Raw genomic sequence first — 13,850 nt, forward strand, 5'->3', positions numbered from 1 at the left:
CTTTCGCCAACTCACTTCAAATATTAAATTTCCATCTCACAGCAGTACTCCCAACTTATAATAGGAACACATCTCGAATTTAGTACCTGATTACACTGCATTTGTTACATAATTCTGCCGTCGACGATCAAACGTTTCCACATTACTGTGGCGTAGAAGTGTGGAGAACAGATTAGCGGGTTGGGTATCTTCGAGTTATCTCATCATTGTCCAAAATGTCCAAAAATAGCTTTCGTATAACTTAAAAAGGAGATGTAATTGAGCAACCCTGTCCTTGCCAATAGAATCTTTATAGGGGAGAGAAAAATTGAGCAGCAAATATAATTTAATATAAAATCAATAAGGACAAATATTTAAATTTTTCAAATCCTAACTAGCCGCCTTTGGCAAACACTTGCTCATCCACCTTATTAATAGCATTAATTAAATAATGTTAGTAAAATTTGATGAAATATATCTTATTCCATCAAGTAAAAATAATTTTATACTTGCATAATAAACATCTCGGGAAGTCGGAAAAGAAAGACGATGTCACTTTTCGAAATTATTATTTGATGAAAGTATTAAAAATTATAAACTAAAAATAAAGAATTCATGAAAACTTAAAACGCTTTTATTAATATATTAAAAAGGGAAAAAAGAAAAATTGTCAATGATCGGGATATTCAAACGAAAATCACAAAAGCATGAGGTGCAAGAAATAATAGAAAATATAAAATCACAATTTAGAAAATTATTATTAAAACTAGAAAATTAATTTAAAACTAGAAGATTATTATTAAAACAATTAAGCGAAAAATTATTTAGCATTAAAGTAAGCAAAAAATTACCAAGCATTCCTTTTATAAGAATTAAAATGCACTTGTTGCATTCGACGAATAGTTCTTTGTTACAAAAAGTATTAATTTAGTAATTTCATCTAAATTTGATGAAATACATTTTATTACACCAAATGAAGTATTTTAAATTATATTTACACAATAAACATAAACCACCCTGATTGCTTCAGTATTTTGCTATAAATTTATAAAATTTCAATAATATTAATTTAAAATCAGTTGCAGTCTGAAAATTGTTCCTCAGATGCCTGTGAATTTGATTCATATTTTCGCAATTTTATAATTTATCTAGGGGGGGGGGTGACACTTTGAGTGAGAATGTTACATATAATATAGATGGATATGCATATAAATTAAGTTTTCTAAATTTTTTATTAAATATATAGGAATAGATAAAAAGGTTCAAGAAAATAACCTAAAGATACTGCAAAAAATGAGATTTTGTTATAGATTTAAATGCATCTTGAATGATTATGGGAATAAGTTATTTGGATCACTTTTAATTCAGAAGATGTTGGAAAAAATATGTGCATGGCAATTATCAAGGGCTTAAATAAATGTTTAAAAAATTTTTGTTCTTTGTAGTGATAATAATTAATAAATTTAAATATCACCTTACTATTCTTTTAGCCCCATTAAAAAACATTGCATTTCTTATGCATGATGTTCATAATTTCCTCAGAAAACGATTTTTAGATCTCAAATTGTGACAGACATCAAAGTCGTATCATTTTTATACACTTGCACATGCTCTTTTTAATGTATGCACGAACCTTCTTGATGGAGCCAAGACCGTTGACATCATAATGTCATTAAAATCGGAACATTTTTTAATCTGAAATAAAATATCAAGAACCAGGATTGTTCCAATTAACCCAAGGTAATCCAAATTAGATACATTTTTTTCACTCTGAAACAAAGTATCAAAAACCTGGTTATTGCCCCGGTAATCCAAGTCTTCTAGCCACTCATATGTAAAAATCGGGATATTCTTTCAGTTTAAAACAATGTATCATAGACTGGAATTGTTCATTCTAATCTTAATTTTCTAATAATTTAAAAGCAAAATTGTATAATTTTTTCAATCTGAAACAGAGTTCGAAATTGGGATTTTCCCAAATATCTAAGTTAATGTTATTTAACTGTTAAAATCTGAAAATGTTTTCAGCTATCTTTATCATGATCGGAAATCTTCTTATAAAAGAAAGGAGGGGTAAAAAAAAAATAGATCGTATATTTCCCGCCAAAACTTGGAGGCCCAATTCAGCAATTTTTAAGCAAACCATTTTCACCCAGAGAAAGTTCGGCCAAACCTGTTGGTTGCATCACCACTGTGTTTATGTAGAAAATCAGTTTTCCCTTTCACGTAGGTTTAGGTACAAATTATGTGCCATCCGCGTCCTCATGCGCATGCGTCGGGCCGCTGACTGATCCGATTGGCCGAAACGCACGTGACCAAACAAGAAACAAAAGAAACAGCTGGTGACGTCACACAGAGAACCCGAATGCGATTTCTGAGCGTTCTGTTTATGATTAGTGTTCTGAGAACAATTGTCAGAAGGACAGTTATTTTTTTTTTGCGCAATTGGAATGGTGGATACCATCATGATAGCGAAATTATTTTTGATCTTCGCCGTTGGTAAGTAATTTAATAAGTTTCTTTTCAGAAACTATCCTATTTATAAATCGTTTGTTTTGATTTTCAAAACAAAAATGTTTTCATTAATTGGGATTGTTTTCAGCGAAACGCGCGAGTTTTCTTCTATTTCTAAATCTTCGATTCGAATCCAACCAAAATCATATATAATCGATTTATTTTGGAAGTATCATAATAGTTTTATTATATCAATTTTTTTTTTGTAGCTTTAAAATAACAAAACACCTTTTCAAGAAATATTTTAAAATGTTTTATTGTTTTTAAAACTTCTATTATTTGCTTCGATAGTATTTATATCACAGAAATAAACGAAATCGTGTAAAACAAAAATATTCGTTCTCTTTTAATTTTGGATAGAGGTATTAATTAATCTATACGTTAAAAAAATGGTATTGAGAGAAATCTTCAGCCTTTTGGTGCACATGCGCACACTTGCGGCATACGCCCTTTAACCTCATTTTCATTTTGTTCTGTTTTCTGTCGCAGTTCTTCGCCGATTCATTTATTTTAATAAAAATATCTTCACCAATATATGTGCGATTTAATATATTATAAATTTTTAGTTTATATTACAGTAATTAATTATAATTTTTTTTTATTAGAACGGGGCATTCAAGTTCCTTTTGATAAATTTAAAAAAATTTTCTGTAACGGTTTATATATAAAAATTTTTTTCCTTCGCTTTGAGAAAGCAATAAAACAAATGATGCTACTTTTTCAATTTGAAGTAAAAAAACGATTTTTTAAATTCAAGAAATTGGATAAATACCAGTTTAAATGCTTTTAAGATAAATTCGCATTTTTTTATTTAAATTCTAAAAATGACCAATATGAATTTTATTTTTTAAATTTTAAAAATTTAATTCTCATTTAAGTGTTGCATTTTAAACATTTCGTTTAGAGATTTCCGGGTATTTATTAATCCATATATACATCAAAAGTGAGCCACACCTATTTGTTTTGGAATGCTTTTTCTTCGGAAGTAGATTTCGAAACAGTGAAAAATGTGATCTGTTTGTTTCACCTGTTGTTCGTTGCAAGCCAGCATACATCTGCCCCCCCCCACTTTTTTTTTTTTTTTTTTAAAGGGGCACTTTCTACGAGTGTTTAAAAATGTGATCTTTTAATGGACTAGTAGTAAATTTTGCCATTGATGTTTTTTTTAATTGAGGCTGTAAAATCTTTCATATATTTAAATGATAAAATTTGATTAAAATTATTTTTAAATTATTCATATCTCGAATGACTATTTTATTTCTATATTAAAATAGGGAACAATTAATTGAAAATCTTTTTCACTGAATTCAGTATTTTATTTTCAGCGTTAGAAAGCAAGTTTATTAGCTGTCATATATTTTCATAGCTAAGCCACCAAAAAAAAAAAAACATAATTCTGTAATATTTATTTTTTAATTGTTGAGTGAAAGATGTAGTTTTCAGCAAACGATAATTTTCTTATAAAATCCTTTCATACATAAGATGCGGAAATAATTATTGATCGCCATTTTGTTGTTGTTGTTAAACCATGAAGAAAAGCTGTTAGTGTAAATTACTTATTCAAAAAAAAAAAAAAATGTATTATTTTATGGCATTTTCGTACTTGTTTATAGTATTTTTTATAAAAAATAAGCAGAAAAAGTGAGAAGAATAATTTAAATGAATGGATTCTTTCGGTATATAATAAATCGCTGAAATCATTATGACTGAAATGAAATATTAAGTATAATTAAAATTTATTAAAAATGTTTGCCAGCAAAAAAACAACTTGTATTTGAGGTCTTATGAGAAAATTCAACTTCAATCCACTTTTAATAAAATGGAGAACTGATTTGTAATTAAAAAAATTCGCTCAAATTTTTTAAGTTGTAATTATTTTAAAACGCGGTTTATTTTATGCCAGTCGAACATAAGAAATCGATTCGAATTCAATTTTATGATTGTTGTTTATTAATTGAAGTAACTTGCCTTAGCTTGCATTTATTGATAAAAATGTCTACCATATTTTTTTTATTTTTATTTTTATCCCATAAAAATGTATTTTTTCTTTTAAATAAAAGCACCAGGTGTTACATAGATTGGAAAAGTGCTTTTTCGGCATAAAATGAAGAGTGACTTTTATTGAAAACTGCGTTTAAAAATGTCAGCTTAAAAAAAAATAAAAAGTATTATTTATTTATTTGTAGAAATAGATAGAGAGGAAATCAATTTTAATTAATAGTAGTTCATTTTTAAAGTCATTTTGAATTGCATTTAGCAGCCTTGTGTGTCCAAAAACTTTATCATGCACCTACCTGCGTGATTCTCGCTAATTATTTTGGGAGCTAATGTGACATTAGGTATAAGACAATAATAATAATAATTCGAAATTCCATTATAGAAATTGAAGCATTTTATAAAATTTCTAAAAAATATAAAAAAGATTGTTGTATATCATTAATGCTTTATTTGTTTTTACGAATGCGAGCACTTGGGACAACGAAATTTTGCATCTTTTTCATGCATAGGTTCACCATGGCTTGCATTCTCTAATCGGCTAAGTAGATAGCTGCTAAAAGGCTGGCAAGTTTAGCGAGTTCCTTTTTGATGATTTTTGTTAAATTTTGCCCCAACTTTTATTATTTTAGAGTTTTAAATAAATAGACAAATACCTCTACTTCTTAAACGTCTTTATTTAATTTAAAGTTTTCATTTTTTTTAGGTTAATGGAATGTACCTTTACTTCCTTTTTATGGATTCAATAATATGTTTCATACTTTTTTTCGTGTGTGTGTGTGTTTTACTTGGTTTTTTAACTTTGTTTTTATTTAATTTACTTATTCATTAAATTTTAAGAAAATCATTTAAATTGGAATTAATACACAGAGAGGAAATGAAAATTTTTGTAATAAATGTATCGAATAATGTTTAGTTTTTATACTTCTGTTTGTTTGATAGTTATGAAAATTAGCAATACATAGTTATCAAAGAAACAGTAAACAATTTTAATAAGTTGGAAATTGTTGTTATTATTAAGAAAATTAAGTTTTTTTTAACAAATAATATATAAAACATAACATAACAGTTATATAAAAGAACTTCAAAATATGTAACATAATTTATATCTAAAATGTTCAAAACACTTTTATAAAATGAGAAATTTTTATTACTTTCTTTAATCAAATATTTTCTACAAAAAAAAAAAATGAATAATCCTAGGGAAAAACATTAAGTTATTCATTTATGTTTTGTAAAAGTCACTATGGTACTTAAAATCATGTCGATAAAATAAATAAATAAATTGTATTGACCCTCTGAGGTCGCATTTAACTGAAGACCATAATTCAGAAATTGATACAGTTTCTTACAATTTTTTTTCTTCGTACAAGTCAAAATGAGTTCAAATTATAGATATAATATTCTGTATTAGTATAAAAAGTCCAATATTATTACGATAGCTTGATGATATTGTCCAACATTTAGAATGTCATACACCGTTTAAATATTATATATTTTCTTTTGTTAATAGGGTTATGTTACAAGGAAATTCCAATAGACAAGAGGGGAAAAAAGCTCGAATTACGGAAAAAATTAGAATTAAAATATTCGAATTAATCAAATTTTACTTTATCACTTATATGTTTAATAAAAATAAATTGCCCAGCCTGATTTAAAGTTCTGACAGAAAAGCCGAACTAAGCATAAAATTCGATAAAAGCTTTTGGGATTTGCCGGACATCGAGGGGGAAAAAAATGTAAGTTTCCAACAAAATACAGAACATTTGTATTTCTTCAGTAAATTATGAACTGCAAAACTTGTTTTTCATTTATAATACAATCAAAGATGCAGAACGGCTTGTGTATTAAATTAAAAAAAGATTGATTTTTTATTCTTTAAGAATTGTTGAAAATGTTGCCATTTGAGAAAACAAATGTTTACAAACATGTTAATTGTTTCGATGGAAAGGAAAAACGGTTTTCAGTCGTGTTAAAAACCGGTTTCAAAGATGAGAGGTAACACTGACCTAATGAACTGGAGTCACTGTTCGCTTTTGAACCGAAAGGGGGAAGGGGATTCTTTCGAAAACTGGAGGGGAACCGAAAGAAATTAAAAACCTGTATGATAACGCTTCCAAAACAATTCTAATAACAAAAATAATTGTTACAAACTTTTTTGTATTTTATTCTGTATTCTAAATTTCCATTTTTTTTTTTTTTTTAAAGATGTAAAGAATTTTTCTTATTTAAATCGATTTTTACCATGTTTTTAAAGATGAAATCTTGTTATTGATTTTTCAGCTACTTTCTGATATTTTAAAATTTAACGCTGAACTCAACTGAACAATACAATATTTGAGTATTTTGATGATTTGATTATTAATTAAATTTAAATATGAATTGAAATTTTGCTTCCAAATAAGATACTCAAGCTTCAAAGTTTTTTTATTTCCCATAAAAAATATATTATCGTCTGCTACTTAAATTTTTGTTCACATGCAGACTGGCGCTTTTAAAGAAGCGATCGAGGGAAGGCTATGTTTTGGCTCTTTTCGAAGATAGTTAATCTTATTCGATTATTTAGAGACGATGATCATTTTAGAACGCACAAAAATATTATAATAGTTTGATATTTTTATATTTTATAATAAAATAAATTTGTCTAAAATATGTGCGAAAAATTTCTTCGTGTATTTATTCGAACAATGCGAGTACCTATATTAAAAAAAATGTTAAAAAGAGCACCATTATGTATTCCTTTTGGTTATTTAATATTTTTTGTAAAAATTGTACCACCAGAAATAACATTATGTATCATCCTAAAAATGAAAAATGTACTCTCCGTAATGTAAAAAATATAATGTATCGCTCTCCAACTCTGATGTTGTCCGATACTGTGTACGTGATGGTCGTCAGTTGAAATTAGTAAGTTTTTGAACTCCACTGGTCACTTGTTCAGTACTGGAAATTTAATTTTTCCATGATGAAAACGTATATTTTCCGAAAAGAAATTTACTCGAAATTTTTTTTAAAAAAATCGGAAGGCTATTCATCAGTGTTGCCACAAACGGTATGTCTAAAAGTAGACTTAATAAATAATATTGTTTTAAACTCATTTGCTGTTAATTTGGTGTTAATTAAAGCTTTTCTTTATCACCATTTCACATTCAAGTGCAATATAAATACTTACTACGACATAACAATTTTCATTAAATATTTCAAACAATCATGATAAAACAAACCTCAAATGTCATGTATCAGGTGACTGGCTATCTACCAATTACGAAGCGAATAAAACGCAATATTAGCATTTTTTTTTTCTTATATAATAGATATGGAATAACTTTTTAATTAAAATGAGGAAAAGGTCGTAATCTTTGACCTTTTCAACTTTAAGTTTACAGGTTTCGAGTTTAGAAATTACAAATAATTCATCTTCGTTAACAAATTCAGTCGGTTTCATATCCTTGATTGAAAGTTGAAAGATTCGAACCATGCTTCCTTAAAACGTTAAATCTAATGGTGATAACTGCCTTGGCTTGATTAATTATAGAATGCAAGTTGGATGATGTCAGCTCAGAAGGTGTCCACTTATTTGTAGACGTTACTTAGCGGACTAGAAGGCCAACTACAATGATATCGTATCGTGTCGAACCAGTTTAAGAGACTAAACAAAGTTTGCTGTTTTCATTGAATCTTTTTTCATTGATTTTTGTTAAATTTTGCTCAACTTTTTTTCATTTGGCATTTTAAATAATATATATAATTTGTATGATATTTCTATGTATTTAACTATTTTTAAAGCACATATTTTATCTAGGTTAACACAGTATATCTTTTCCTATTTTATTTCCAATAATTAATGTTCTTTATTATTTATTTTTTATGCCTCTACCGTCCGTTATTTTCGAATTGCCTTAATCTGATTTTGCCCTAGGATTGAGATTCGATTCTTGAACCGAGAAAGAGAGAATATTGTAATTTGTAAGAAATTCGATCAGATGGTTATGGTACATCTCATTCTATTGGAATTCCCTGTGTCCAAAATAACACATTTTTGAGATTTTGTGCATCTGTCAATTTCTGACCACTCTGATAACTTGAAAAGGAGGAAATTGAAATGAGCTAGATGGATGAGATTGTCTTCGTGATTTAACACCATATTTAAAATTTTTATTCGAGTTTATTAAAGAGTGAAGTCTGACTATCTGTCTCTGCGCGTGCATGTGAAATCCATAAATCAACAACGCAGCGAGGTCTATGAATTCAATTTAGCATTTTATTTTATCTTGACAATAGTAAATCCGTATCATTATTTGGTCCAAGCATTTCGTCAGGTTAATTGTGTATTTGTCTCTTAATCTTTCTGTTAACCTGATGATTCTGAGCTAGATAAATGAAATTTGTTACGTTGCCATAACACCAAAATTATCTATCAGTTATTCAATTTTGAGGCTTAGTCGGCCAAAGGAAAAATATCCAAGATCTCTATTCGAATTTAAAAGGAATTTGCAAATCTGGTCTAAAGACCTATACAAAATTTCTTCCGTCCAGTTTGTTTCAAAATGTTTTTTTCGAACTCAGGGAAATCTAAAATGTGGGGATTTTTAAAAATCTCGAGTTCGAATTATTTTGTAGATTACTATACTTTCACTATACTACAGTATACGAGAAAGTAAAAATGTAATTCGGTTTGTGGTTTTTCCAGCCTCTTTACAAATCTCAAGTAATTTTTTGCTTTCATAAGTGGAAAAGAAGACGCTTAAAATTTTTATTCAAATTTCTTCACTGTATTCTGAAACACAAAATATGCCATATTGTTTTTGTATATGAAAATAAGGAGTGTATAACTTTCGCCGATTTATTATTAAAATTATTAGTGATACTTTTTTTGCTGAAATCTGCAGAAAAAAAATTTAATTTTTTTCTGAGGTACTACTTTCTTTCAAAGTCGATCTAATTTCTTAAGGAAATTTTTATATCGTCATGCCATCAGACGTGCAGTAATATTTCGAAATTAATTGCCAACTCATCTAAGCGAAAAAAAAAAAAAAAAAAGATTTTGCTGACATAAAAGTTGATTTCACTTTCGCACTGAATCTTAATGCGGACAATAACTCAGCGTGGACAGGAAGTCATTTTTTACCAAAATTGTGAAAGGTAGTCTGGCAGCAGTAGAAATGCTGCTTACGTCACAAGAATGAATAGACTTGTAAACATGACAAATGAAATGATCGTTCTTTTGCTTCAGTATAAGCTATCCATTGTGAGACTTTGGATACGCTTAGTAAGAAAAGTTATTTTTGAGCATAATTTTTCAAGAAATGCGTGTTACGGATTAGCTGTATTTTCAGTAAAAGTCGAAAAAGAAAGCCATTATTATTATTTTTTTTTCAAAAACGTGCTGGAAACAGATGAATTATAATTGAACCATCTTTGGCGACTAAATTGCCCGCCGGGATTAATAGTTGCTAAGATTTGCAATGGCGTTTTATTATTTGCACTTTATTCTAGAGAAATTTTCACTGAATAGTTTTCTGATTCAACAAGATTTCAGTATACTGCAGTAAAAATGCATTTTCAAGTTGCAAGAATGATAATATGCCTTTATACATATTACAAGAAAGAGCAACAATGTTTAAAAATGAACGCACTTTAAAAATTTTCATCATTACTTACTGGTAAAAATAAAATCTTAATTGTAATGGTAATTCATTTAAAAATGTTTATCCTAAGCCATATTTTAAATAGAAATCATCTTATTTTCGAAAAGCCATATCTTCAGGTCTTAATTTATCTACAAATCGACGTTTGATTGGTCGAGTTTCTCTATCATAGATATTTTAAATATCAGCAATGAAAAGAAAAGATAGAAAGTGAATTTTTGTAACAAAGCTGAAAAGAAAGCGATTTTCACTTCAACAATAGAATGTATTTTTGTAAAATATAACAAATTTTAAAAATTAAAAATAGATAAAAAGTTGCAATTTTTTTACATTTTATGATGGTGTAAGATTTATTTTTGTACTATAGTATTTCAGCAGTAATCCTGGAAGAACGTCAGAATTTTGCTATTTTTTTAAAAGTTTAAAATTACAAAAAAAAAAAAAAAAAAAAAAAAAAACAAATGTGCACCTTAGAACATTTCCAAACCACCAAAATATGTGCCGAATTTATTAGCTAAAGGTATAAAGGCTTGTCCTGTAGAGTGCGAACACACAAACGCGCAATTTCTTTTTTTATTAGAAAAGATGTAAAAAAAAATTAGCCGTTAAGCAGTCCGAGATCTGTTGCGAAAGGAAAAAATTTATTACATGAATAAATTCAAATGAAAAATATTTCAAATTTGCAGCCACAATAAACTATTTATTATTATATATATTTATAATATTCTGTCACAAATAATAAAAGGTTTAACGCAGAAAGTTCGAAAACAAATGGTTTTTTTTTTATGCGTTTGTGAAATAATAAACCAACAACTTGTAAATGTAGAATAATACCATTTTTCAAATTATAATTTTGCGTTTTAAAATTTTATTCACATGTTCCCTAGAAATGTAGAATGTCATTTGAGAAAAATATTCATAGTTATAAAAAGAAAGTAAATTTAATTTAAAAAAAAAAGCTTGTGTTCAAGGCAGCACCCAATTATTTCACTTATTTTAATACAATACTAAAAGGATTCATTTTCTTTCAGCAAATGTTATTTTATGAAACGAATAAAGGTACGAGTTCTGATATCATAAAAAATAATCATTGCCTAGTAATTCATTATTGCAGAAATTATTTTCAATCCTACTCTTTTTAATATCTTTCTTATTAATTGATGATAATATTTACTGTCAGCAAATTTCTTCTCTTATTCTGTTCATTTAAAATGTTATGCATTAGACTGCAAACGATTTTTATGCATTTTTTTTCATCAAATGTTTTGTGAAACGAATAAAGATACGAGTTCTGACATAAAAAGTCATTACCTAACAATTAATTATAGCAGAAATTATTTTCAATCATATTCCTTTTAAATTTTTTCTAATTAATTAATGATAATTACTGTCAGCAAATTTCATCTCTTATTCTGATCATTTAAAATGCTGTGTCATTAGATTGCAAACGACTTTTATTCTTGCTTTAATTAGTTACATTAACAATCGTCTGGAGGTAACCACAGGTTCTCAAGCGGAAGCGGGCGTGGTGCATTCTTTCCAATCATAAACAACGAATCCCGTAAGTTTTAACGACTCGGTTGCTTCGTCCTTTTGATCAACTGGCTGTGCAACAAGTAAATTAGAAGTAATTACAGCATTGAAAAGGATTAGAGTGATTTCGAATGCTAATTTTAATTTGATTGCCGTTGATTCTTCCAGAAAAATCATTTATAAAAAGCATTAATTATCAAACGCTTGGAATAGGAAGAAAACCCTTCAAGAATTGAGTTGTTGTTTTTTTTCTTTCCCAGTGTAAATATTTATAACTAAATTCTGAAGGTTAGCATCAAGAAAAAGATAAAAACAAGTTTTTTCATTACGTCAAACAGATAATGTAATAAAAAATTTTCCATTTCGAACGTTTGAATTGTATCGCATTATTTTCTTATTATTGTTAATCAAATTTATCCATAAACGAAAACAGGAAGGGAATTTTCCATTGAATAAATTATTAATTTTTATTCGCGTTTTTCTTTTTAAAGTAATTTAATGTCCCTTATTTTAAACTTTAATGTTTTTTTCTAATTAGTTTTTTTGAATCTCAACAATAATTGGAATAAATTTACAACATTTATTATTAGCATGACATTGCACTTAGCAATGTGAATTTTTTTTCTTATATAGGGTTAGAGAAATTGGTCTTTATTAAATTTAATAGTTTTCTACAGATCTTTTTCGATCTTTTGTTCTTTTTAGATCAAATATGTCTGAAGAATGCAGAAATAAATATGACGGGATTTAAATAATTTGAAAATAAATATAATCTTGTACCATTATAAAAGATAAGCAAATCCTCTTTTCATATAGAAATTTTTATATGGAAACAAAATTTTAAATTTAAATTTGCTTTATTTCGTGGCCGAATTCGTATCATAGATTTAGGTATAAAAATAAATTGCGTTAACAGTTACAGTCGCTAAAAATGTTCTAAATTGAAACAGAACGATGAATTGTAATATAAATGACCATGATTTTATCTCGAATGTTTTTCTTTAAATAAATAGAATCCCTTCCTTTATTATTTTCATTTTCATTATTATTTTATATTCAAAAGACACCAAGTTAGATCGCCAGTTATTCACGGTAAGCAAGTTCCTCATTTGCTTCGTTGTAACTTTAGCCTGATATATAAGTTAAAAATGTGCTCTTTAAATTGAAATTAAGATACAAATTGTTTAATTAAAAGAGTACGATTTATAATTATCAAAGAGATTTTTTTCACTAAATTCTTGCGTTTCCTTTTTCTTTTCTTCCTTTTTTTTTTTTTTTGTTTGTTTTGTTTAATTCGAAAAAATTGCAAAATGCTTGTAGTGTTTATTTTTTATTAAATAGAGATAAAATTTATTGCTGTAGTAAATAAAAGGATTTTGTCAGAAAGAACTGTTAAGAACAACGAACTTAAAAAGTAGAAATAAGTTTCCTTATTCTATTCTCTTTTTTAGCACTATTTTCTTTCCAACGAATTTTGACTTTAATTTCTAATTCTTTCGAATATCTGTCAAATATTTTATTCGAAAACTAACATCGAACTTTTTATTTGCATTTTTAAGAATAAGCTTTGCATTTCATCAAACCCATTTCATTCTGAAAATATTCATCAAATGACTGATTCACGATGAAAAAATCGATAGAGATTTCCTGAATAATCATATTCTTTTGTTTGCTAACGTAATAAATAAATACGAAACGGAGAGGAAGACGGCTGTCACGCAAAATGGTTATTTTTCCCCCTTTCCATTCTTCACGTTTCACGAGTTCCGCTGTGCACGCCATTTTTCTGAATCTGCCTGTCCTTCGCACAATGATAGCCTTCGAATTCCGAGGTGAAGTTAGTGATTGACGAATGGCAACATTACTGTCGTTGTTTAGCAAAGCTTTACGCGGATGATGCTAGCTCTGGTTTAAACACTCTTCGATGGAATCTTTATTATGTTTTTTAAACTTTTTTCTATAAGCATTGTTCTTTTTCTTCTCTTACTAACGCGAAGAATTTTATTTTGCTGGGTTTATATATATATATATATATATATATATATATATATATATATATATATATATATATATATATATATATATATATATATATATATATAATGGTTGATTTAAAGCCAACTTTCTTTGTCCGAATGCCAGCTTTCAAGTTTTTAAGGCATTGTACCAAATAAATAAGAT

The 13,850-nt window shown here is 27.5% G+C and overlaps 1 protein-coding gene across 2 annotated transcripts in view; it reads left to right on the forward strand.

Annotated features, from left to right (window-relative positions):
* Positions 1-2,347: 2,347 nt before the first annotated feature.
* Positions 2,348-13,850, forward strand: part of LOC129956876 (uncharacterized) — a 101,479-nt gene continuing 89,976 nt past the window's right edge. For both annotated transcript variants that reach the window (XM_056068854.1, XM_056068855.1), the window contains exon 1: positions 2,348-2,478. In XM_056068854.1, coding sequence (XP_055924829.1) covers positions 2,430-2,478 — 49 coding nt within the window. In that variant the 5' untranslated portion in view covers positions 2,348-2,429. The remainder of the gene's footprint in view (positions 2,479-13,850) is intronic.

The sequence above is a fragment of the Argiope bruennichi genome, chromosome 11 (genome assembly GCF_947563725.1).
Source record: "Argiope bruennichi chromosome 11, qqArgBrue1.1, whole genome shotgun sequence".
Classification (NCBI taxonomy): domain Eukaryota; kingdom Metazoa; phylum Arthropoda; class Arachnida; order Araneae; family Araneidae; genus Argiope; species Argiope bruennichi.